The sequence below is a fragment of the Oncorhynchus tshawytscha genome, linkage group LG05, assembly GCF_018296145.1.
Source record: "Oncorhynchus tshawytscha isolate Ot180627B linkage group LG05, Otsh_v2.0, whole genome shotgun sequence".
NCBI classification, from domain to species: domain Eukaryota; kingdom Metazoa; phylum Chordata; class Actinopteri; order Salmoniformes; family Salmonidae; genus Oncorhynchus; species Oncorhynchus tshawytscha.
In genome coordinates, this window is record NC_056433.1 from 19,730,736 (window position 1) to 19,757,672 (window position 26,937).

The following is a 26,937-nucleotide window of genomic DNA, read 5'->3' on the forward strand; positions in this document are numbered from 1 at the left end:
CATGTCAATTCAATTTACTTCTGAAAGTTGTTTAAGAAGTGTGAGCCAACAGTTTATAAAATTGTGCTTTCATGCATTATGTTTGACTCAAGAAAATGAGCATACCACTCATATCCAACACCATACAGACTGTTTAATATTGCGCAGCAGATCAAAATCAGATGTTTATGCCTGGTGGTGTTTGTATTGAAAACCCGATAGCCATTCACATCAGAGCCGCTTTGTTCGAGCTAACCGAACACAATCGCCTCTCCTCTTTGTGTCAATGTATACAGTTCATCACAAGGTGTCAAAGCAGCTGGAGTGTCTCTCTCTCTCTAAATGTTTTCATCAAGAGTCACATTTATTTAGTTTCCAAGCTATAGGACACAATAATTTACATATAGCAAGTTTTTCAAGGACCAAAGAGGGTCTGCTTTGTGGTGAAAGTTTTGCCATGGAAAAAAATACCGCAATACTGGTATCATCACAGCCCTAGAAATGGCACCACAGCTTCCAGTAAATAGTCACTTTCAAAACTAGGGATTTTGGGGGTTTAAAAAAAATACTTAGAAGTCGCCAAAGTTCTGCCACATGTCTTCAACAGGCACAACCACAGAGTTTAAAACTACAATGAAGAAAATAGGGATAAAACAGACAATAGTACTCTACCAACAAAACTACACACAAAACAACGTGTACTACAGTATACTACCCAGTCAAAAAAACTATTTACCCAGCTAAGTGGAATCTTGTGTTGGCAGACTGTTTCTGTTCCAACTTCCAACTGTAAAAATCCTACTTATTTTCCATCCTTCTATCCAATTTTGCTGTTATATCAGTGTTCATGCAGAGATGAGTTTTGTCCTGGAAAGCTTAGAAAAAACAATCCAAGAAAGACTAATGGGAAGAATATCATTGCTAGATTTAGACAAACAATACAACCTCAAATTGAATATAACATGGTATCATTTTATTTCCTATGACTTAATTAACAAGTACTCATCCAAAGGCGGAATATGAAATAAATATGTATTTTAGAGCAGAGCTTTCAACTTCAATGTCAGGTATCCAGAGGATGAATGCCAGTCCACAAGATGGCTGTCACCCAACATGGCCTCAACCGCTGGCAGTACAGTCACGTGAGTTACAAAGGAAACAGAGATAAAAAATATTCTGCCAATTCAATCCATGCTTCTTTTATTTTTAAAAGTGATTCTACTCTAACAGTGCAAAAAAAGCAGGCTTCACCTTGTAATAAACTGCCCTGCCTCACATTAGGGATGAGCCTGTATCGACAGGGGAGATGTAGGTCTACCCAGGAGCACCAGTACTCCGAGAGAGAGGCATGGGGTTTGACATAATGGTGCAGTCAGTGTTCTACACCCACTCAGCATCTCCAATGGGAGGCTAAATAGACCTACAGGGGCTGACACTGGCACAGGACTGAGCCAAGCCTGAGCCGAGCCTTACCGCGCCAGGGCCAAGCTATAAGCACAGCTCCAAATGAATATTGACCGAGGGAGTCTCAAGCATTTGTGGTATTCAGAGAGATAAGGACGGAAGGTTTCTGCGTGGTAAATAGCACTTGTTATCTCCTCATGGGAACTCCCTGTTGGGTTTGCTTTTCATCCTTCCTGGCTGAGAAAGTATGTTATGCTACTTTATGATAAAGCTTATTTCATTTGCGAGAGCTGGTTGCTAGCTGGAAAACATAGGAGGCTGATGAAATCATGCAGGAGCTCTGTTTGCATCGTTATGGGGGGGGGGGGGTCCTTCAGTCAACCTCATATCCTTTCACCTATTAATATAGAGGATCTCAGCTAGAGAACCCCTCACATTATTCTCAGGCAACCACAATGTGGTAATATTCTAGTTAGTCACTACATAGGTTTCTCTGAAGTAATTGATTATCCAGCACATTTAGGGGGGTTTACATTTAGGGGGGTTTACAAAAAGGTGAGGATTTTTTTTTGCTAGCGAGATAATCATTCCACCTGCTTTAGTTCACGCTTGAAGTCATGATGAATGAAACAACGATTTTCTCTCATTATCACTGCTATGGCGAATTTTCAAACAAATCCGACAGGCCTGGTAATGGAACTAATTCCCATTGGAATGGAAGCCAACTCATGCCTCCTCTTTAGATTAAATGAACATCTGCTATAATGTTCGCTGCACCGTCTCTACCTGAGAAACTAGGTGATTAAACGTAACTGACATAGTTAAGCACCACAGAGGAACAAAGGAAAACTACTGTGTCATCCTCCAACAATGGTAGGACAAAGATCCTCAGAGCCAGAACTATCACCGTTAGACATGTTATATGCTATTGCTTTTTCCTCATGCCATCTTTTAACACTACAGTGACAAGTGCAATGTAGTTCTGTCCCATAATAAATTCCTCAAATGTCTTAACTGCGAGAGAAGTTTAACCAGATATTTCTGGTTTCCGGTCCAGTCGTGTTGTAAAATGTGCCCAGCCATCATTTTTGGGCCAGACAAAGGCATATGACAGCCTTATTGTGGAACATTGTAATGGGACACAACCTTGTTCAGACAATCTGCTGATTACCTTCTCTGTTCCCTTGCATGATTAATTACCTTCGATCTTATTAATTGGGAATTTTTGCTGAAAGTGAAATGCTTTAATTTCCTATGCACATCATTCCTGTCTGAATGCAAGTGATTACGCTGTGGAGAGGTGAATAGGCAAGGTCGCAGGGCCCATGCTCTCCACGTACTCACAACGCCGCCTTCCCTGATCTTATTTAAGAGCCTTCATTATTCCGTGTATGACAGTGTTCAAACCTAAATAGACATTTTGCTGCTGAGCACAAAGCTTTTCTTCTCTACCCGGGAAATTAAAATGAAATGAAATTTTCATTACAATTGTGAAAGGTTGGAATTAAGAATGCATTGTGAGGAGTAACAAAGACAGAGCAGACCAGAAGGCTCTGAGATTAATTTCCTTCCATCTATTCATTGTTTCACATTCCTTCCTTCTCTCCAAAAGGAGCTGCTCTCTGCATTTCCCTCATTAGCTACACTTACTCTGGTCAGTTTACACATTAGCCAAACATTCTATACTATACTTGTTGGAAGCACTAAATAGAACACCCTGCACATTTAGCTGCAAATATGAGTCTAAAAAAACCTCTGATGGTTTTTCTACATAGCAGGTGTTGGGAACCTGGTGTGGTGGCCTTGGTCATGTTTGCCTAATGAACAAACAATATTCATTAGGTTTGTGGACATGGTGGCAGAGTTAGTCTCACCTTGAGGCAGTTCAGATGACAAGTATGGCACTTCCTGTGCGCTGACATGGGTCCAGTCAAAGTCGTCATAGGGATCCTGCTGGTAGTCACACTGGGCTGGGCCATCGTCAAATGTACAGCCACCTGGAAGGACATTTTTTTTTAGTTAATTTACTTGGTTAACCCCATATTGCCGATTAATAACATTGTTAATTGTATTAATTTACAACAGCTGTGGTACCTCTGAGCAGTGGATTGAAAAGGTACTCAATTGTCATACTTGAGTAAAAGTAAAGATACTTTAACAGAAAATGTCTCAAGTAAAAGAGAACGTCACCCAGTAAAATAAGAGTAAAAGTCTAAAAGTATTTGATTTTAAATATACTTAACTATTAAAAGTACATGTCGTTTATAAAATATATTATAATATTTTTTTAACGATAGCCAGGGGCAGAGTCCAACACTCAGACATAATTTACAAACAAATAATTTTTGTTTAGTTGAGACCGCCAGATCAGAGGCATTAGGGATGACCAGGGATGTTCTCTTTATAAGTGCATGAATTTGACCTTTTTCCTGTCTTGCTAAGCATTCAAAACGTAACGAGTACTTCAGGGAAAATGTATGGAGTAAAAAGTACATTATTTTCTTTAGGAATGTAGTGAAGTAAAAGTTGTCAAAAATGTAAATAGTAAACTATAGATACCCGAAAAAATGACTTAAGTAGTACTTTTTAAAAGTATTTTAACTTAAGTACTTTACAACACTGCCTCTGAGTACCAGGCAGTATAGGCCTATCCCCCTTCCTACCCAGATTGAGTCTCCTCTGTTGGGCAATTCAGCATGTGCTAAGATCTGACAAGTGAGTAAGCATGAGGGGGCCAGGCATCCAGACAGCTCTGTCACACAGCTCTCTCCTTTTTGAGTTTCAGGCATAACTTGAAGCCAGTCATCTGTGAGGTGGTATGCAACAACAAAGGCCCTCCTGCAGGCCCTGTCTGGAAGTCGACATGTCAGAGGCCCTGAGCCGAGCAGAGTGGAGAGGAGAGACAGGCCTCTAATGACTTTGACATGGGTGCCTGATACATGTAGCCAATTCCACCTGAGGTCACTGGTGGCTTATGGGAAGAGATACTCATTCCAAGTTCTCTAGATGAATCATCGCTTGTTGCCGGAGAAGAGAGAGAGGATTGTGTTCGGCGTTATTCTTCCTCAGAGTGTTCTAGCAAGCTATGAAACTGAACTGCCAGGTCTGTATTTAATGGTAAAAGTTGAACATGGGTAAGTGTAGGTTAAAATCCCAATGACCGGAAAGGTGCATGTCAATGACCCATACCTCTCTGGTCATTACCAGGAGAGAGTTCTTCACAAATGGAAATAGGTCACCCTATCTGGGTACAACCGCTGACCTTTCAAACCTCAGTGATGGCACACAGAAACATCACCATTTGCATTTTAATTCCAGGACAAAAACAGATGCTAATTAACACTGGCTAACAGAAGGTTATAGCTAAAATAAAATGATGTTCTTATTCCCACAGGAGGATGCACTGTGTTTACTAAGATATCAGAACCTCAAATGAGGTTCTCATTTGAAACTCCAGTCAACTATACAGAGGAAACATCAAGCGGACACTCAGAATTGAAGTTAACATCGACTCTTTTATCTTTCCAAGGGTTAATTCAAGTGGTGTGGAATAAACCCACAACTAGGCTACATCTTAGCAATGAGAACAAATCAAAGCTAGAGTCACTTCCAGACAGGGCCTCCCTGGACATCATATCCTGAGTAACACAGGAATTTACCATTGACAAAGAGGGAAATCACATTACAGAATTAATAACATTATAATTTATCTGCCGATGATTGATGTCTGGAGCTCAAAAATCATTTGTAACAGTATGCAAATCAAATGAATGGCTCTTTCAGATATACGATTCGGTTCCCGACTTTCACCAAAAAGAGCCGTTCAAATAGAGGCGTACGTTCTCAAACGATCCATCACCATTGTTGCGCAGCTGCTCCTAAACCATGCTTGAAACTCCAGTTGTAACTGAATTGTAAAACGATGATACTCGTGCAATTGAAGGAGTAAATAAATAAAGTGGTCGCAATGGAAAACAGGGACCCAAACCCTTTTTTAACAAAGGCCCAAACTACTTTTAAAATACATTTTCCAAAACTGCTTCAAACGTGTTTTCCCGCGATTGCATTAAGAATTGTTCTGCATTGACTGCTTGTCAGAATACATGTTTCTCTCCCTATCATAACTTGAATGTGCCTCGAAATGAATATTTCTCTCAGATAGAACACACAACAACAAGTCGACTAGGTAAATAGGTCAAATATTCTACTATGGGGTTGTCTAATTTTGTTTTAATAACATTATATGCTAAAAAATAATAGCACTGGAAAATTACATCCTGAGTGATGGAGTAAAGGCTTTGAATTACTTAACAGCAGCTACAGTAGGTTACACACAGCTGTCTGAATTGAGCGCCGCGGCTCATTATAGGCTATTTAATTCCTTTCATCTGTACATCGGCCTGTCAGCAACAATCATGCATGTCAGTTCAGTGCACACAGCGTAACAGATTAAATCAAATTTAGGAATATTTACTGAACAAAAAATATAAACACAACACGTACAGTGTTGGTCCCATGTTTCATGAGCTGAAATAAAAGATCCCAGAAATGTTCCATATGCACAAAAAGCTTATTGCTCTAAAATGTTGTGCACCAATTGTTTTCATCCCTGTTAGTGAGCATTTAATTATTTGTAAAGATAATCCATCCACCTGACAGGTGTGGTATATCAAGAATCATGATCATTACATAGGTGAACCCTGTGCTGGGGATAATAAAAGGCCACTCTAAAATGTGCAATTTTGTCACACAACACAATGCCACTGATGTCTCAAGTCGAAGGAGCGTGCAATTGGCATGAATCTACTTTATGAGAGTACTATATGTTATAGTGAGTTTGAATAATCCATGAAGAGGAGAGGGTCTGTTGGATGTATGGCACTGAGGGACTAATGTGTGTGAAAGTGTCTGCCCACACACACAGGCAGCAGAGCCACCCTCCAGCCCACGTCTTAGCAAACACCTTCTCCTCTCTCTCAGTGTTCTGCCAGTAAAACCAGTGTGCCACCCCACCACACAATCTGCAAGCACACCACACACACACACACACACACACACAGCCATCTGACAGTCTCTGGCACCTGAGCACTGTGCATCTCTGGCCAGGCTATTCTGGTAGACTTGCAAGCATTTATAATCTATGTCTGGAGTCGTGTTCTGGTCTTCTATTTCATTTACTGACACGAAACTAAAAACTTTAGGATATCAATATAAACCCTCCATGTGTTGACAAAACAGTTTGGACCATTGATTAACAAAGCCCAGGTAGACGCTAGTCATCATTGAGGGTACATTTAAGCCTCAATGACAGTCACCTGCCGCTCGGTCTGCATTCCTTACAAGCTGACTACACCGTGCGCAAGCTTTGCAAAATAAATTAGAAATCGATATTATTCAATTATTGCACCCACACTGCTCGCGCACGCCAATTTGCCAAGGGCTAAATTACAAGTCAGTTCTATTTGTGACACAGGTCGCACTGCAAGTCCTGCCTCTCCCATCTCCTCATTGGTTTATAGAAGCAGGTACCCATGTGCCATCTCCTCATTGGTTATACCCACGTGCGTGACTGAAAGATGAACGAGGTCAGTGGCGGTAATGAACCTAATTTATGAAAGTGGCCAATCGCAATATAAAGTCAAGAAAAGAAAATGCCTAGAAGGAGGAGAGATGACTAGAAATGATTCGGTTGACCGTTTTATGTGTGGATTAATTGTCGGAGTAGAGGACCTTGTGCATTTCAGGTAAAATAACAACTCAATGTTTATATCCCAGGACAAATTAGCTAGCAACAGCAAGCTAGCTAAATAGGAAAAATTAGCTAAATTGCCATAAATGTATGCTTTTCGACCTGTCAACAAATTAATGTAATTGGTTCAGAGTTGGTTTTGGCATTTTAACCTGCGTGTCGTGATCGCGTTTGGTGTGGGTGGACAAAATACATGTATGCATGATGGCGCACGCGCACAGCCGGCTTGGGTTCCATGTTATGCAAACATACATCACAGGTCAGTGGTGTTATAATTGTATCACATCACAGATCATTGGTGTTATAATTGCCTCAAATCACAGGACAGTGGTGGTATAATTGCATCAAATCACAGGACAGTGGTGTTATAATTGCATCAAATCACAAGACAGTGGTGTTATAATTGCATCACATCACAGGTCAGCGGTGTCATAATTACATTAATAGCTGCAGAACAACTAGCTGCTTTTAAATTAGTTGTAAATCCCCTCTGTCTTCTGCAAGGACAGCAACGAGATGATTTGCATACTAATCTGAGGACTCAAATTTGGAAGTCTGCTAATGAAATAATAGTATGCGCTTCATTTACATAATAAAATAATTATTGTGGCTGATAAACCTCAAGAGCGAGCAATGTTGATAAAAAGGGGGTTAACAGCTCTATCACAACGCATACATAAAATATACTGTAGCCGCTTGACACCGTTTGTGTGAGGGATATAGGGACAAACTGCTGGCAGTTATTGGGCAATGTAATACAAGCCTCATTCTTGGGAATGAATATTTATGACCATTAAAGGGACTAAGTTAATGCAGGGTTCAGCCAAACATTCAACGCACTGAGAACGTTAAAAGAGTCTAAAAAAGGCAACAGCAACCTTGGCCCGAATACGTTGATAATAGTTCATGTCTTGCATTTGCACTGTAGACAACCTGGGCAAATGATTTCTCTTTATCATAGGGACGAGACCCAATGCTCTCCCACTCAAGACACGACAATTGATCTGCATTATAGCTCTGAGAAGTAAATAAGTGGCATAGCATCTTCTCCACAAGCAAGTGCACTTTAAATAACGCATATGCAACCTTTGTAGAGCTCCAAGCTATGCCCATGTATGCTATTAAATACTTTCATAACTGTCTAGACCAGAGAGAGACACAGCAGGATAACACACGCTAATAATCGTTGTGTTGTTGCGGTCAGGGATTATTCAACCATGGCTATAGAACACAATAACTGTATGAAGATAGAAAAACTACAATTAATTGAATTCAAGTCATTGTGCTCAAAGTGCAGAAACCAATACGTTTAGGCAAAACCTAGACATTCATATAGCCTACTAAAAACATGACAAAATCCATTTTTAATAAAGCCAACTAATAGTGTGGAACACAAAAAGGAAAAAATAATAATCTGTTGAACTACACTGAACAAAAATATAAACGATATGAATCTGTTGGTCACAGATATGTAAAAAAAAAAAGTATGGGCGTGGATCAGAAAAACAGTCAGTATCTGGTTTGACCTCCATTTGCCTCATGCAGCGCAACACATCTCCTTCACATACAGTTGATCAGGCTGTTGATTGTGGCCTATGGAATGTTGTCCCACTCTTCAATGGCTGTGCGAAGTTGCTGGATATTGGCGGGAACTGGAACACACTGTCATACACGTCGATCCAGAGCATCCCAAACATGCACAATGGGTGACATGTCTGGTGCTTCCAGGAATTGTGTATAGATCCTCTCGACATGGGGCCGTGCATTATCATGCTGAAACATGAGGTGATGGTGGCAGATGGATGGCACGACAATGGGCCTCAGGATCTCGTCACAGTATCTCTGTGCATTCAAATTGCCATCAATAAAATGCAATTGTGTTCGTTTTCCTTAGCTTATTCCTGCCCATACCGTAACCCCTCCGCGACCATGGGGCACTCTGTTCACAACGTTGACATCAGCAAATTGCTTGCCCACACGACACCATATACACGGTCTACCATCTACCCGGTACAGTTGAAACCGGGATTAATCCGTGAAGAGCACACTTCTCCAGCATGTTTGTGAACATCGAAGGTGAGCACTTGCCCACTGAAGTCGGTTACGACGCCGAACTACACTCAGGTCAAGACCCTGGTGAGGATGAAGAGCACCCAGATGAGCTTCACTTAGACGGTTTCTCACAGTTTGTGCAGAAATTCTTTGGTTGTGCAAACCCACAGTTTCATCAGCTGTCTGGGTGGTTGGGCTCAGATGATCCCGCAGATGAAGCCGGATGTGGAGGTCCTGGGCTGACGCGGTTTCACGCGGTCTGCGGTTGTGAGACTTGTGGGACATACTGCCAAATTCTCTAAAACGAAGTTGGAGGCATCTTATGGTAGAGAAATTAACATTACGTTCTCTGGAAACAGCTTTGGTGGACATTCCTGCAGTCAGCATGCAAATTGCACAATCCCTCAAACCTTGAGACATCTGTGGCATGTTATCCCAGCACAAGGTGCACCTGTCTAATGATAATGCTGTTTAATCAGATTCTTGATATGTCACACCTGTCAGGTGAATGGATTATTTTGGCAAAGGAGAATTGCTCACTAACCGGGACATAAACAAATTTGTGCACAACATTTGAGAGAAATAAGCTTTTTGTGCAGGACAGTATTATTGACAAATAATAAAATGCTCACTAACAGGGATGTAAAAAATTGGTACACAACATTTTAGAGGGAATGCATATGGAACATTTCTGGGATCTTCATCTCTTGAAACATGGGACCATGTTGCGTTTATATTTTTGTTCAGTGTAAATTGAAAACATGCATTTTTATCTAGATAGGGGAAAACAAATCAGCTCTGAAATGTTCTACTGAATAATTGTCACAATGAGATTTAACAGGGTTAGTCATGGTAGAATATTTTGTCAGCTCCAACTACATCAAAGCCCTTTTAATCACATCGAGCATATTAAATATAGAGACTAAAAAATATACTAATGTGATTGTATCACAAAGTGGGGTCAATATGCTGTCAACTGGACAATTGCAACATTCCAAAACAATTTTTACCTCCAACTTCACTGCTGTTTTCAACAAAACATAAATGACTACTGTGCCATAAAAACAGTAATACGGTTTAGTCAACCTAGAAAAAAAAGTTGTAAACTGGACACAAATCAAACAGCTTCATTTAAAAACACTCTCCAAAGCCCACTGTCTGACATTGAAAACACCAAAAGGACAGTATTTTTGATGAAATCCTGATGTATGACCTTGCTTTACATGATAAAAGGTGAAATGGCTTAAAACGTGATACAAAGTGAAATCTTTCTGCCTCTACAAACATTACAGGCCCATTTACTTTATATTCTCTATCTGACCATTGCACCTCAGTGCACTGCGAGTGAAGAGCTGCCATCAAAAGGATGGCCCAGATAAAGGCAGGGGGAGCAGAGCACACCTCAACTTACTTTTGTTAAACAAGAGTATGACATTGGCAGGAATTCAATTACGTGGGCCCCAAGATGAGGGAAGAATTCTACGCCACTGCCCTGCAAAGCCCAATTCAAACCCATGAATGAAACATGAGTTGGTCAAAATATTTGTGTCCCAGTTTCCTTTTGGCCTTTTCCTCCTCTGTGGCCCTGTGATGATGCATTAGCCACGATGCTTCACCCTCCGTTTCAGCTGAATCGGGAGATTTCATTCACTGTAAACATGGCGCCTGTTTGAATCCAAACTAATGACCACCCCTACGATTCATCCCGCGTTCTGACACGCATAGCTTTGCACCCTGTTCAAAATGTCATGAATTTAATACAAATCTGCTTCTACTTAAAAACAACCATGGCGTATGGCTTCTCCCGGTTAATGACGAGTGGGATATGGCCTGGGCCTTTTGGGCCACCATTGAGTCAAACTCAGTTCTACCTACGGTTGTCACTAGTTACTACAAAATTGGCTATATCGTATGTATGAAATGTATGAAAACAAACATTTGGTCTAAATTTAAGGTTAGGCATAAGGTGAGGTTTAAAATCAGATTTTAAGAAGAGAAATAGGCGGGGTTTCTGACTTTGTGGCAACTACTGACGACCCAGTTCTACCTGACAGAGCCAAGACCGCTGAGGGCTCACAGCTGTAGTTACCTCAGAAACCCCACAGTGGCTACTCTGCAGGGAGACAATACAATACAAACAGCCATGAAACCAACCTCTTCCGAAACTCTCCTACTGAGGATGGCTGGAGTCACTGATAGGTTCCAAAAGAAGTGCTAGGTCACTCCGCTGAGAGGTGTGATGGCAGAGAAAGTCACAAATCACACGACTTGGAAATTGAAAATAGGAGAGAGGGAGAGGGAGGGAGAGGGAGAGAGAAGCTCCCTGACTCAATTATTGTGAGTTAAAAGAAAACTGATTCTCTCAGGGGTTAGAAATGTGAATATATTCAGTGGGCATTGGGGGGAACAGCTCACTTCCTCAGGATCCCTAAGCCAACTGACACAGAGAAGAACACTGTAGCAGTACAATAAGCAGCTGTAACTGGAGACCAACAGGCCCCTGGAAGGATCTGGGTTTATGATGGCTTTACACAAAATCTGTTGGACTTAGACATTGGATCCATTTCTAATATCCTGTGTGCGTGTTAGTCTTCCAGTTAAACATGATGTGTTTCTTGTGGGAGACATTTTAAAACTAAGCCAGATAAGATGACACAATATACAGTAAGTGTGGGGTTGCGGTAATCCTCTCTCCTAAAGTATAACCTTGTGATACAATACAAGATTCTACTGGTGAAAGCCCACACTTAAAAAAAAAAAAAAGGAACTTCAACAGCAGCACACCTTATCGGGTACCATTTCTACATATTTTGGACATGATGGCGACAACTAAAGACTGCTTGACGGAGAGACGATAATAGCCAAATCAGTCACCTCACATCTTTTAAAACAAAGCCACCATCTCCCCAGTCCTTTTTTTTATCCCTTCAGGTCCTGCAATGTTGCTTTATGTACGTTGCTGTAAAAGGTATTTTTCCCTTCGGTTAACCTGTCCCTCTCTAACACCTCTACCCCTATTATGCAGCCTGTTAATAAGAACAAAGGAAAGTGAAACGGCAGCAGCATATAATAATAGAGAAAGTGTGGGCTGCACTGTTCTCGTGTTCTTGGACACACATTGTGTGAATCCCTCTCTGCTCCTGGTTCAAATGCTCTGTAGTGACTTCCAACAAGCTTATCTAACAGATAGGGCTGCACCGTTTCTTTTTCGTGGGGAGACAATACAGACAGAATTTTCGAGAAGCGCCAAATGTCAAGATTTGAATGTTAATAAAGATCTATGATATGGAGACATGAACCTTTCCATAACCATTTGTCTGATGGCATAACCCCAGCACGTCTCCAGCCTCGTCTTGCTCTTTGCAGCGGCTGTCTGACGCCTCAGTGCAAACAAATCCAAAACGCTCACTTGGAAATGCTAAAAGGGGCAAGTAGGGTCTCTCACATTGTGTATAAGACATTTACCTTCATTTCAGAGGTGTTTACATTAAAGAAAAAGCTTTCTGGAAAAAGGTAGCAAAATGATAAGACTGTGATTTGGACTGGGATTGGCTATGATCTACCTTCACACAGCATCGCAAAGCTTTCAGAAGAGGAGTGTTTTCTTTACCAGGCCATTGTAACAGACACTGTGTTTGAAATAGATCAGATGGATGGGGGAAAGTGCAAACAATCTAGTGTGGTCCAAATGTGCTGAGTTAAACAGCCCCCCACTATTGTGAGGCGCACAACTGTAATCCCTGCCCTGCTCGGCAGACTGTTAGCCCATAATACTGGGTTGGGATATTAGCATGAACACCTAGCTACACAACAACCACAGTGAAAATGTCATGGTTTCCTGTGATGGGTATTAGGTTAAAATAATAAATAGGCAAGACGGTGAAATTAGGGTGGCTGTTTTGAGGCCATTCCATGTGGAGTGAAGAGCGTTTTAACCTCTGACCAACCATGTTGATTCCTCAAGCTATTGTCAAGTAGATAATTACTGTGCCACTGCAAGCACCATGTTTGAATACAGTGTGGTATTTTTCAATCATACTGACTAATTTAGAGAGGACTCAAATGGCTGCTGTTGATTTTTGGTATTTTGGTTTCCGTGCTTTTACATGTTTGAAGAGCCACTTAACCTGAATGAGAAGCAACAATATTAATTTAAAACAAAGTTAACGGATTCAAGTCCAATTAGTGTTGGGATTTCAGATATCCTCAAGCAACCTCGAGGCTTCTAGCCAAGAGTGACTATACAACCCTTATATTGAAATTTGAGGTAGCATTTAAACATGAAAAATGTGGAACTTTCTTGGAATGAAAGCTTGCAGAACAGCAAACATTTAAATTGCCTACACCATCTGAGACAAGAATTCATAATAAGGTGTTTGTTTATTTTGGAACTAAAAGTAGGGGGACTTAACAGATCTTAGAGGGTTTAGGAAACTTTGAGGGACAGGTCAAAATGTCTAGGGATGTGAAGTCAAACAGTATATTTTTCAGCCCGAGGTTAGGCTTAATGGACATTTTATAGGTGGTTGAACTGTCAGTGATTGGTGATTGGTGGTGGTGGAACCGCATACCTCTGGTAACAGCACTTTAAATTAAAACAGTGTTAGACTTTAGGACAGACAGCTTCCACTTTTGAACATCAAAATACTACATTTGTTTTGATGTTTCAATATTTTGTTGGAACAAATACTCGGTTTTAAGCTCTCCAAACAAATGACAAAGGTAATTGCTACTGCTACTGAGTCAAAACTCGGCACAGCACGAACAGGTCAAAACTCGCTTGGCATCACTGCAATTTTACAAAATGGAGGCCCAAAATAAATGAAGCGATTAAATAGTGATGTGAGAGAAAAGGTTTGTATTGTCCCATCCAGGGCCCGGACAGACGTTTCTGGTCAGGCAGCAGTTTTACAGCCTCGTCTGCAGGAGGTGATAAGCTTTTAAAATGTCCAGAGCTCGGCAGGGGGCCTAGACACTCACACCCCGGACCACCAAAGCCCCTTCACCACAAACCTCCATTCTGAAATAGCACACCCATTCTAAACATGAGCAGGCAAGGCTTAATGGTGCATTCCATCAACATAAGCACACCCTAGGGTTCACCTGTTTAGATAAAGGTTAGGTCGGGATAGAGGGATTGAGGAAACAGAGAGAGAGGAGGACAGTGGGAGGAGAAAAATTCAGTCCAAGCGCAGCAGAAAATACGTGCCTGAATCGATGCACAGCAAACGCTCGCATTGCAGGCTAATAGAGCGGCTGATGTGACATAATGTAGACACCCCTGACTGCAGCTCACGAGTGCTCTTTCCTCTGGCACAGCATTTCTGTTGTTGATCTGCTGCTGTTGTGGCTTTTATTCAGGTTGGGGACATGACTTGACAATGCCACAAAGAACCCCCTGTAACAGCACAAACTTGATAGTGAAGCCTGCCTTTCATACTGCTGAGAGCCAAGCCAAGCCTCCCACTAACCATTTCCAGCGCACACACATAGAGACAGTGGATAGAGCGATCTGATGGCTGGCTCCTCTTTGAAGAGGAGCGCTCCATCGCTGCAGTGAAGTACAGTACCTTCAGAAAGTATGACTTTGACTTACTCCACATTTTGTTGTTACAGTTTGAATTCCCAATTGTACCTTAGTAGCGCTTCCCTCCCTCCTCTTTCTACTAGAATTCACAATGGATTGAATAAATAAAATCTCACCCATCTACAGACACCCCATAATGACAAAGTGAAAGCAGGTTTTTAGAAATGTTTGCAAATCTATTGAAAATTAAATACAGAAATATCTCAGGGTCATCCAATTTCCTTTAATCATTCTTGTCACTACAACTTGATTGGAGTCCACCGGTGACCAAGTCAATTGTTTGGACATGATTTAGAAAGAAACACACCTGTCTATATAAGGTCCCACAGTTGACAGTGCATGTCGGAGCAGAAACAATACCCTGAAGTCAAAGGAACTGCCAAGAGATCTCAGAGATGAGTAATGAGGCATATATCTGTGGAAGGGTAGAAAACTATTTCTCAAGTGTTGAAAGTTGAAAGCACAGTGGTCTCCATCATTGGGGAATGGAAAGAATATGGAACTACCCAGATTCTGCCTATAGCTGGCCGTCCGACCAAAGTGAGCAATCGGGCAAGAAGGACTTCGGTCAGGGAAGTGACCAAGAACCCAATGACCACTCTGACAGTGCTACAGTGTTCATTGGCTGAGATGGGAGAACCTGCCAGAAGGACAACAGTCTCTATAGCACTTCACCAATCTGAACTTCATGGGAAAGTGGAGAAAAGAGCCACAGCTGAGAAAAAGGCACATGACAGAATGCCTGGAGTTTACAAAAAAGGCACATGAAAGACTCTGAGATAATAAGGCAAAAGATTATGTGGTCTGATGAGACCCATTTTTACTATTTGGCCTGAATGCAAAGCACTTTGTCAGGAGAAAACAGGGCACAGCTCATCCCTAATGTGAAGCCTGGTGGTGGCAGCATCATGCTATTGGGATGCTTTTCAGCGGCAGGGACTGGGAGACTGGTAAGGATAGAGGGAACAATGAAAGGGGCCAAATACAGGCAAATTCTTGATTAGAATTTACATTGCGACAGGACAATGACCCCAAGCATACAGCCAAAACAATGCTGGAATGGCTTCAGAACAAGAATGTGAAAGTCCTTGAGTGGCCCAGCCAAAGCCAGATTTGAATCCCATTGAAATATAGCTGACTTGAAGATAGCTATTCACCGGCGCCCTCCATCTAAATTAATAGAGCTTGAGAAAATCTGCAAGGAAGAATGGGAGAAAATTCCCCAATTCTAGATGTGAAAAACTGATACAGACGAGATGACTCAAAGCTGTAATAACCGCCAAAGGTGCTTCTACAAAGTATTGACTCAGAGGTGTGAATACTTACAGTTGAAGTCGGAAGTTTACATACACTTAGGTTGGAGTCATTAAAACTCGTTTTCAACAACTCCACAAATTTCTTGTTAACAAACTATAGTTTTGGCAAATCTATTTTGTGCATGACACAAGTAATTTTTCCAACAATTGTTTAGACAGATTATTTCACTTATAATTCACTGTATCACAATTCCAGTGGGTCAGAAATGTACATACACTAAGTTGATTGTGCCTTTAAATTGCTTGGAAAATTCCAAAAATGATGTCATGGCTTGAGAAGTTTCTTGTAGGCTAATTGACATAATTTCAGTCAATTGTAGGTGTACCTGTGGATGTATTTCAAAGCCTACCTTCAAACTCAGTGCCTCTTTGCTTGACATCATGGGAAAATCAAAAGAAAAATCGGCCAAGACCTCAGATTATTTATTTTTTTACCTCCACAAGTCTGGTTCATCCTTGGGAGCAATTTCCAAACACCTGAAGGTACCACATTCATCTGTACAAACAAAAGTACACAAGTATAAACACCATGGGACCACGCAGCCGTCATACAGCTCAGGAAGGAGACACGTTCTGTCTCCTAGAGATTAAAGTACTTTGGTGTGAGATGTGCAAATCAATCCCAGAACAACAGCAAAGGACCTTGTGAAGATACTGGAGGAAACCAGTACAAAATAATCTATATCCACAGTAAAACGGGTACTATATAGCCATAACCTGAAAGGCCGCTCAGCAAGGAAGAAACCACTGCTCCAAAACCACCATAAAAAAGCCATACTACGGTTTACAACTGCACATGGGGACAAAGATTGTACTTTTGGAAAAATGAAACAAACATAGAACTGTTCGGCAACAATAACCATTGTTATATTTGGAGGAAAAAGGGGAGGCTTGCAAGCCGAAGAACACCATCCCAACCGTGAAGCACAGGGGTGGCAGCATCATGTTGTGGGGGTGTTTTGCTGCAGGAGGGACTGGTGCACTTCACAAAATAGATGGCATCATGAGGTCGGAAAATGATGTGGATATATTGAAGCAACATCTCAAGACATCAGTCAGGAAGTTAAAGCTTGGTCGCAAATGGGTCTTCCAAATGGACAATGACCCCAAGCATACTTCCAAAGTTGTGGCAAAATGGCTTAAGGACAACAAAGGCAAGGTATTGGAGTGGCCATCACAAAGCCCTGACCTCAATCCCATAGAAAATTTGTGGGCAGAAGTGAAAACAGCGTGTGTGAGCTAGGAGGCCTACAAACCTGACTCAGTTACACCAGCTCTGTCAGGAGGAATGGGACAAAATTCACCCAACACATTGTGGGAAACTTGTGGAAGGCTACCCAAAATGTCTGACCCAAGTTAAACAATTTAAAGGCAATGCTACCAAATACTAATTGAGTGTATGTAAACTTCTGTCCTACTAGGAATGTGATGAAAGAAATAAAAGCTGAAATAAATCATTCTCTCTATTATTCTGACATTTCACATTCTTAAAATAAAGTGGTGATCCTAACGGACCTAAGACAGGGAATTTTTACTAGGATTAAATGTCAGGAATTGTGAAAAACTGAGTTTAAATGTATTTGGTTAACGTGTATATAAACTTCCGACTTCAACTGTGTGTAAATTACATATTCTGTATTTCCTTTTCAATACATTTGCAAATATTTCTAAAAACATGTTGTTTTCACTTTGTCATTATGAGAAATTGTCAGTAGATACAGCACATTCACAAAATATACAGACCCTTTGACTTTCTCCACATTTTGTTATGTTAGTCTTATTCAAAAAATATATCATCAATCTACACACAATACCCCATAATGATAAAGCTAAAACAGAAATGCCTTACTTACATAAGTATTCAGAACTTTTTCTATGAGACTCAAAGTTGAGCTCAGGGGCATCCTGTTTCCATTGATCATTCTTGAGATGTTTCTACACCTTGGAGTCCACCTTTGGTAAATTCAATTGATTGGACATGATTTGGAAAGGCACACACACCTGTCTATATAAAAAGGTCCCAATGTTGACAGTGCATCTCAGAGCAAAAACCAAGCCAGGAGGTTGAAGGTATTGTCCGTACTCTGTTGATGAATTGAAAGTGTCCGATAGCCTCATGGAAAAGGCATCCATCTCTTTTTGTACAGGGGTCAACTTACAGACTCAGTACACGTGGCAAGGAAACTCATCTGAATTCATCTGACACCAGAAACTTCCCATTTCATCCTTTTAATTGCAGCACAACACTACAGTAGCTCACCCTGTTTAGACTTGGCCCTTTAGTGGAGCACATGAGTACAAGTCAGAACATAATGTCCTGAGTCATGAGCATATCAGAGTGGCTGAACTATAGTTTGAGTTTAGTAATATCAGGGGAGTGGAGGGATGGATTTGGTGCCAGGCCACCTTGTACCCATTAAGCTGAACAATATTTCAGGCTGGCTGAGGATTTTAGGGCTTATACTCCGGGATCCACCGGGCCAGGTTTTACACTATCTCCACCAAACAAACACTTGGCAGCACCACTGCCAGAGCTGCTGAGCTAGGTCGATAACGGCCGAGCATCCTGCTGGTGCTCCGTAGCATAGAGTCATTTATTCATTGATTGACAAGAGCAGTTACAGTGCACTAATTTGTGCTCCGAGGACAGGAAGTCCATTAAGGCAGCATCAGTTAAACAATGATCAGCAACCTCCGATATCACACAGTGTATAAAACAAGTGGACACACTGATGGAACAGACCACAGGCATGCTCTTTGGTACCGTTCAGAGACACACATACATAACCATGGCAATGACTGAGCCAGCTGTGCCAGTTGTAATTCCAGACTATTCAGAAAAATAAAACAATACATATTTTCATATTTGAGATGGCAGGTTATGAATGCAAAGGAACATCATAAATGATAGTAGACCTTTACAGCAACCATTAACATGATCCAGTCAAATAAACCATGAATGACCTCTTGGGTGGATTAAGTAATAAATAATATGGAGACAATATAGGTTGGGGAGGGGTGCTCATCTTCAGTTGTAAATATGGTCAAACGTCACTTAGGGGCAGAAAAAATGAAAAATTCTGCTTTCAAAATGATCTGAGCCACCTGGCATTCCTGGTTAAATTAGGATTGGGGGTTTTAACTAACTTTATTGCTATCATTAAAGAGCTGGAAATAGTTTGCTTTACACTTAACATACATGAAACACCAGCAAGAGTAGAGGACACTAGAAAGTCAGCCCTCCCTCATCTATGACTGGCTGTGTACGGGAGTGGCTCAGGGAATTTGCAGGGGCATCTGGGGTCTATTGTGCAGTGACAACGTGAGATGAGGAAATGAGTCCAACCCGTCTGACTCATTCAGTGTGTGTGAGACATTCAGGTAAGAGGACACAGCCTCGGGGCAGAGACACACAATACCTCTCCATTTAGTCACCAGAGGCACTGTTGTTCTGTGATTACCCCCCAACCCGCCCCGCCTCATATGCCCATTTTCAAAGGGAAGAGTACTATTACAATGCTATTAAGAGTCCTCTTCAGGCCCAAAGCCCCTTGAGAAGTTATCTGCACCACGGCTCTTTTTAAAGCTCTGTCCCTCCACATTATGATCATTTGTGGAGGCACCGAGGCATACACGTCCCTCCTCAATAACATCACCCTGACCTTGAGTCCAAGGCAATTAGCAGTAGATGAGCAATTGTAGACCATGGCGATTATGAGTAAAGGGTAGACGATAATTTAGGATCATTACTATGAATTTGTTACATATTCTGTAAAAATGTTCTATAGGCTTTCCGAGGCTACTGTTCTGGAAAGATGCATTTCATTGGATGTTTGTTCATACATCCTTACATAAATACTATAGGCCACAGCTAGAGGGATTCACTTTGTGGGGCCATTGGTGTAAAAAAATCCTCAATGCGGAGCCTCCTCTGCCTCCAACACCTTTCATGTATTTCCAGGCATGAAGCAATCCCATTGCACAGTTGCCTGAGGACAGCCACAGAGGCTTGACGGACAACCCAGATATAAGAGGAAACCACCCAAGGGCTAGACATTCAGTCCAAAAAGCTGTTTACACTTAGCCATTGTTGGAAAGGATTTACCCTCCTCCTGGCATTAAACACACACACACTTTCAGTTCATATGGCCTCAAATGCAACCCACAGTGATATCGGATTGTGTTCTACTGTTCTTATACAGTATGTATTGAAACTAGCCGGTGTACGGTCTTTGTTCATTTTCAAGCAGTATGCTTTAGAATCCAGCTCGTGCTCCAGGAGAATTCTGCAAATCTCTCTCCCTACAGGACACTGGCAATGACCAGGCGTAATGCAAAATGGAAAGCCAAAATAAATTCCTTCCATCTGTTGTGAAAATGAAAGCACAATATTCTTCAATCTTTTTTTCTCCCCAATTTCGTGGTATCCAATAGGTAGTAGTTACAGTCTTGTTGCTGCAACTCCCTTACGGACTCGGGTCCGGTCGCGGCCGGCTGCAACAGAGCCTGGACTTGAACCCAGAATCTCTAGTGGCACAGTTAGCACTGCGATGCAGTGCCTTAGACCACTGCGCCACTTGGAAGGCCCTCAATAATCTTTTTAATATCATTTAACTTCAAATACCCATACAGAGTCAGCACCAAAGAGTCATGTATGCGATATGATAGCAAGTCAAATGTCATCAGCACAACTCCGATAAACACACTGCAATCTATATAGCTAGCTCCTCCTTGCAACTTCCAATCTATATACACTATATATATACACACAAAAGGTATGTGGACACCCCTTCAAAATAGTGGATTAGGCTATTTCAGCCACACCCGTTGCTGACAGGTGTATAAAATAGAGCACACAGCCATGCAATCTCCTTAGACAAACATTGCCAGTAGAATGGCCTTACTGAAGCACTCAGTGACTTTCAACATGGCACCGTCATAGGATGCCACCTTTCCAACAAGTCAGTTTGTCAAATTTCTGCCATGTTAGGAGCTGCCACAGTCAACTGTAAGGGCTGATATTGTGAAGTGGAAATGGCTCAGCCGCGAAGTGGTAGGCTGCACAAGCTCACAGAACAGGACCGCAGAGAGCTGAAGCGCATAGCGCGTAAAAAGTCTGTCTTCACTCACTACCGAGTTCCAAACTGCCTCCGGAAGCAATGTCAGCACATGAACTGTTCGTCGGGAGCTTCATGAAATTGGTTTCCAAGGTCGAGCAGCCACACACAAGCCTAAGGTCACCATACACTATGCCAAGCGTCGGCTGGAGTGGTGTAAAGCTCACCGCCATTGGATCTGGAGCAGTGGAAACACATTCTCTGAAGTGATGAATCACGCTTCACCATCTGGCAGTCCAATTAATGAATCTGGGTTTGGTGAATGCCAGGGGAACGCTACCAGCCCGAATGCATAGTGTCAACTGTAAAGTTTGGTGGAGGAAGACTAATAGTCTGGGGCTGTTTTTAATGGTTCAAGGCCCTTTCCTTTTTCAGCATGACAATAGTTTTTTAACATTTTTAAAATGTAACCTTTATTTAACTACGCAAGTCAGTTTTGAACAAATTTTTATTTACAATGACGGCCTCCCGGGGAACAGTGGGTTAACTGCCTTGTTCAGGGGCAGAACAACAGATGTTTACCTTGTCAGCTCGGGGAATCGATCCAGCAAACTTTTGGTTATTGGCCCAACGCTCAAACAACGAGGCTACCTGCCGCCGCCGTGCACACAGCAAGGTCCATACAGAAATGATTTGTCGAGATCGGTGTGGAAGAACTTGACTGGCCTGCACAGAGCCCTGTTCTCAATCCCATCGAACACCTTTGGGATGAATTGGAACGCCGACTGCGAGCCAGGCCTAATCGCCCAACATCAGTGCCCGAACTCACTAACGCTTGTGGCTGAATGGAAATAAGTCCCCACAGCAATGTTCCAACATCTAGTGGAAAGCCTTCCCAAAAGAATGGAGGCTGTTATAGCAGCAAAGGGGGGACCAACTCCATATTAATGCCCATGATTTGAGATGTTCGACAAACAGGTGCCCACATACTTTTGGTCATATAGTGTAGCTCATCCTTGCTACTTCCAATCTTTATAGCTCATCCTTGCTACTTCCAACAATAAAGCACAAAAATAACTTTTTATTTAGAGGTTGAGGAAGACACAAACACCATGCCTTTTGGCAGCACAAACAGAAATGTCAAGTTTCATTAGTTACATTAAATTGGACAACTAAAGAGAGCCCTGTTTCTCTATAAAAAAGACAATCAACCTTCTGGTAGATGGGTGCAGGGGCATGATGCCCTAGTTGGCCTGCGTTCTGTCTCTGTACGTCTCCTCATTGAATAGTGGTGACAAGCCTCTGGTCACATGACAACAAACAACGTCCGAATTGTCCATCCCTTGGATAATTGTCCAGTCCACAGAGGAGAAAATGTCCAGCCTCAGCCATGCATGAAGTTTTTTTTTCCTCTAGAGGAGGACTAGGAAGCTGAGAATTAAGGGCACCTAGTACACTTATTTTCCATACACAATTCCGTTGTTCAAAGTGTGCTCTTGGTTAATTAATTGGCACTGTGTCTATTTCAGCGGGAACAAGTGCACCGTGGGATGTTGTCTGAGATAGAGACTTGTTCTGAATATGCCTCTCAGACAGAGGATGTTTATACACACACCACTACAGTACTGGTTAATATTCACTTGCATGTCGAAATGGACCTCTCAATATTATTGAGAGAACGGAAAAGCCTTCCGATTACTAATGGGCATTTTTATATAAGGTGAGGAAGCACATTGGGCTGAATAAAATATATTTCTTCATAAAAAGTGAAGCCTGATTTCATTATAGATCAAATGTATTCTACTCTCCTCTCACTGTAACCATAGAAATAGTCGTTTTAAAATAAGGTCAGCGGAGTGTTTAACATTTACTGTACATGGCCTGAATCTCTGTGAAAAAACACGTAGAAATGTCATTAAATAACACAATTTGATCATTTACTGGAGGCATTTCCATCTAAAAGAAGTGATGGGCCGCGGACACAGGGAGAGAATATTTATGTGATTTAACTGTTAGAACACAATGTATTCTGAATGAGGAAATAGCTTTAGGGCCTTACTGTACACTCTAGTTGCCTTACAAAATATTTCTATTATGAAGTGGGTATGTCAAGAAGTGCAACAGTCCCATCATTTTTAGTCCCTAACATTCTATATAAGGAAGCACTCTCCAAAAAATATAATTATTGAAAGTTTGAGGAGAAGACTGCTGACCACATTAAAAAAACAGCCTGCCATGAAACAGCTGAGCTAATGCAGTCACACAAGATTCATCTCTAGGTCTGGGTTTGCCCGGCACAAATACAGTGTACTGTATATTGTTTTTCTTAGTAATAAAATAAGAGCTAGCTGCTTCACTGTGAGGAGCACGGCTGGCTGAAAGAATACATGGATATCCTTAGATCTTATATGAAGTTCAACTGCACTCATCAACCTCTCATCCCCATCTCATCAGTGCCAGGCCAGTGGTGATGATGGTTTCTCGGTGAGCTGGATATCAATACATCAAGCTGTCACAGGACTCAGCCACCAGGCAACCTGCAGGATGTACTCTATAATGGCTGGTCAACGCCACCACAAGCATTTCCACAGAAAACCCCAAAGGTTGAGACCTCAATTTCTCCTGATTCAGTGATGCGCTAATAACCACAGAGATGTTCCCTTTCTCTCAGACACCACCTGCACCCTCACCTGGCTACACCATGCTTTGTAAGCTATATTCAGACCAACTCCTTCTTACTCTATTCAATCAAATCAAACTTTATTTGTCACATGCGCCGAATACAACATGTATAGACCTTACCGTGAAATGATTACTTACAAGCCCTTAACTCATTCTTGAACTGCACTGTTGGTTAAGAAAATATTTACCAAATAAACAAAAGTAAAAAAATTATTTAAAAGTAACACAATAAAATAACGAGGCTATATACAGGGGGTACCGGTACCGTGTCAATGTGTGGGGGTACAGTTTAGTCGAGGTAATTTGTACATGTAGGTAGTGGTGCAATGACTATGCATAGATAATAAACAGCGAGTATCCAGTGGCCATTTTAATTGTTCAGCAGTCTTATGGCTTGGGGGTACAAGCTGTCAAGGAGCCTTTTGGTCCAAGACTTGGCACTCTGGTACCGCTTTCTGTGCAGCAGCAGAGAAAACAATCTGACTTGGGTGACTGGAGTCTGACAAGTTTGTGGGTTTTCCTCGGACACCGCCTAGTATATACAGTTGAGGTCGGAAGTTTAAATACACCTTAGCCAAATACATTTAAAACTCAGTTTTTCACAATTCCTAACATTTAATCCTAGTAACAATTCCCTGTCTTTGGTCAGTTAGGATCACCAATTTATTTTAAGAAATTGAAATGTCAGAATAATAGTTGACAGAATGATTTATTTCAGCTTTTATTTCTTCCATCACATTCCCGGTGGGTCAGAAGTTTACATACACTCAATTGGTATTTGGTAGCATTGCCTCAAAATTGTTTAACTTGGATCAAAGGCTTAGTGTAGCCTTCCACAAGCTTCCCACAATAAGTTGGGTTAATTTTGGCCCATTCCTCCTGACAGAGCTGGTATAACTGAGTCGGGTTTGTAGGCCTCCTTGAGCGCACACGCTTTTTCAGTTCTGCCCACAAATGTTCTATGGGATTGAGATCAGGGCTTTGTGATGGCCACTCCAGCACCTTGACTTTGTTGTCCTTAAGCCATTTTGCCACTACTTTGGAAGTATGCTTGGGGTCATTGTCTGTTTGTAAGACCCATTTGCGACCAAGCTTTAACTTCCTGACTGATGTCTTGAGATGTTGCTTCAATATATCCACATAATTTTATATCCTCATGCTGCCATCTATTTTGTGAAGTGCACCAGTCCCCCCTGCAGCAAAGCACCCCCACAACATGATGCTGCCACCCCCGTGCTTAACGGTTGGGATGGTGTTCTTCGGCTTGCAAGCCTCCCCCTTTTTCCTCCAAACATAACGATGGTCATTATGGCCAAACAGTTCTATTTTTGTTTCATCTAACCAGAGGACATTTTTCCAAAATGTACGATCTTTGTCCCCATGTGCAGTTGCAAACCTTAGTCTGGCTTTTTTTATGGTGGTTTTGGAGCCGTGGCTTCTTCCTTGCTGAGCGGATTTTCCTGTTACCTCCAGCATCTTCACAGGGTCCTTTGCTGTTGTTCTGGGATTGATTTGCACTTTTCGCACCAAAGTACGTTCATCGCTAGGAGACAGACCGCGTCTCCTTCCTAAGCGGTACGATGGCTGCCATGGTGTTTTCCCATGGTGTTTATACTTGCGTACTATTGTTTGTACAGATGAACATGTTACCTTCAGGCATTTGGAAATTGCTTTCTTGAGATTTTCCCATGATGTCAAACAAAGAAGCACTGAGTTTGAAGATAGTTCTTTAAACACATCCACAGGTACACCTCCAATTGACTCAAACTATGTCAATTATCAGAAGCTTCTAAAGCCAGGACATAATTATCTGGAATTTTCCAAGCTGTTTAAAGGCACAGTCAACTTAGTGTATGTAAACTTCTGACCCCCTGGAATTGTGATACTGTGAGTTATAAGTGAAATAATCTGTCTGTAAACAATTGTTGGAAAAATGACTTGTGTCATGCACAAAGTAGATGTCCTAACCGACTTACCAAAACTATAGTTTGTTAAGAAGAAATTTGTGGAGTGGTTGAAAAATGAGTTTTAATGACTCCAACCTAAGTGTATGTAAACTTCCGACTTCAACTGTAGATCCTGGATGGCAGGAAGCTTGGCCCCAGTGATGCACTGGGCTGTACGCACTACCCTCTGTAGCGCCTTATGGTCAGATGCCGAGCAGTTACCAATGGGCTGAGTAATAGAACTCAGTGGGGGGAGCAAAAAAATAAATATATATATATATATATATATATATATATTTTTTTTAAACGTACTCTTTCGTTTTTTTAGATTATGCCCTTGTACTTTGCATGTGAAGCGGAGAAATGCAGATTAACATGATGAGTGTAGGATCTGATTCCATTTCCTGCATGGGCACCTGGAGGACAGATCCTGGGGCAGAGAAAGTGCCTCTGGTGAAGTAAAGCCATCAGGGTCATTAGAGTGAAGATGCCATTTGCGGTCCGTCTTCTGGGAGTTGGGGAGGGGGGCTGTGGGCCATCTGGTTAGACCCCCTGTTCACCACCCTCCAGCCCCAGCCCCATATGGCCGCCCCACACCATACATCACCCACTGGACAGCACAGTCCCGAGTCGGGCATGAAGGCAGGCAAGCTGCCAGTGTATGGAGAAGGGCACGGAGACGGGCTGGAGACCGGCTGCCTCTTACCCTCAAATAATGTTGATATAAAATATCAAATTACAGGAATTTATGAATATGCTTCAGTTCAGGGATCAGAGACTGTACTTTGCAGATAAAAGTATGCAAATGTTATTGTTCTGTAATTTATAACATTAACATAACCAGTTGTCTAAAATGCAATGGTTATGGTAAGTCAAATGGCTTCAAATGGCAGGAGTCTATGTGATGGTGACCAAGGCACAGAGGGTTCGATCCATCTGCATTTAAACACGTGACCCCAGGCCTCATAACAAGCCTCCTCTCCCGTATGGCTCTATAAATCACAGAAAGGGAGCATCAACAATGCAGAGCCAGGCTGATGGTATAATGTCCACTGAAATCTGCACAGGAGGATGACGCATTGAGGTGACAGCCTCGGCCGACACCCCGTCTCCACTGGTGTCACCATGCCACCGTGCCAGTGGATCCACAGCCATGGGAGGTGAT

The 26,937-nt window shown here is 41.9% G+C and overlaps 1 protein-coding gene across 14 annotated transcripts in view; it reads right to left on the reverse strand.

Moving 5' to 3' along the window:
• The window catches only part of LOC112250115 (receptor-type tyrosine-protein phosphatase kappa-like), a 163,751-nt gene that overhangs the window by 115,712 nt on the left and 21,102 nt on the right, over positions 1-26,937 (reverse strand). For all 14 annotated transcript variants that reach the window (XM_042321626.1, XM_042321634.1, XM_042321632.1 and 11 more), the window contains one exon: positions 3,258-3,380. In XM_042321626.1, coding sequence (XP_042177560.1) covers positions 3,258-3,380 — 123 coding nt within the window. The remainder of the gene's footprint in view (positions 1-3,257; positions 3,381-26,937) is intronic.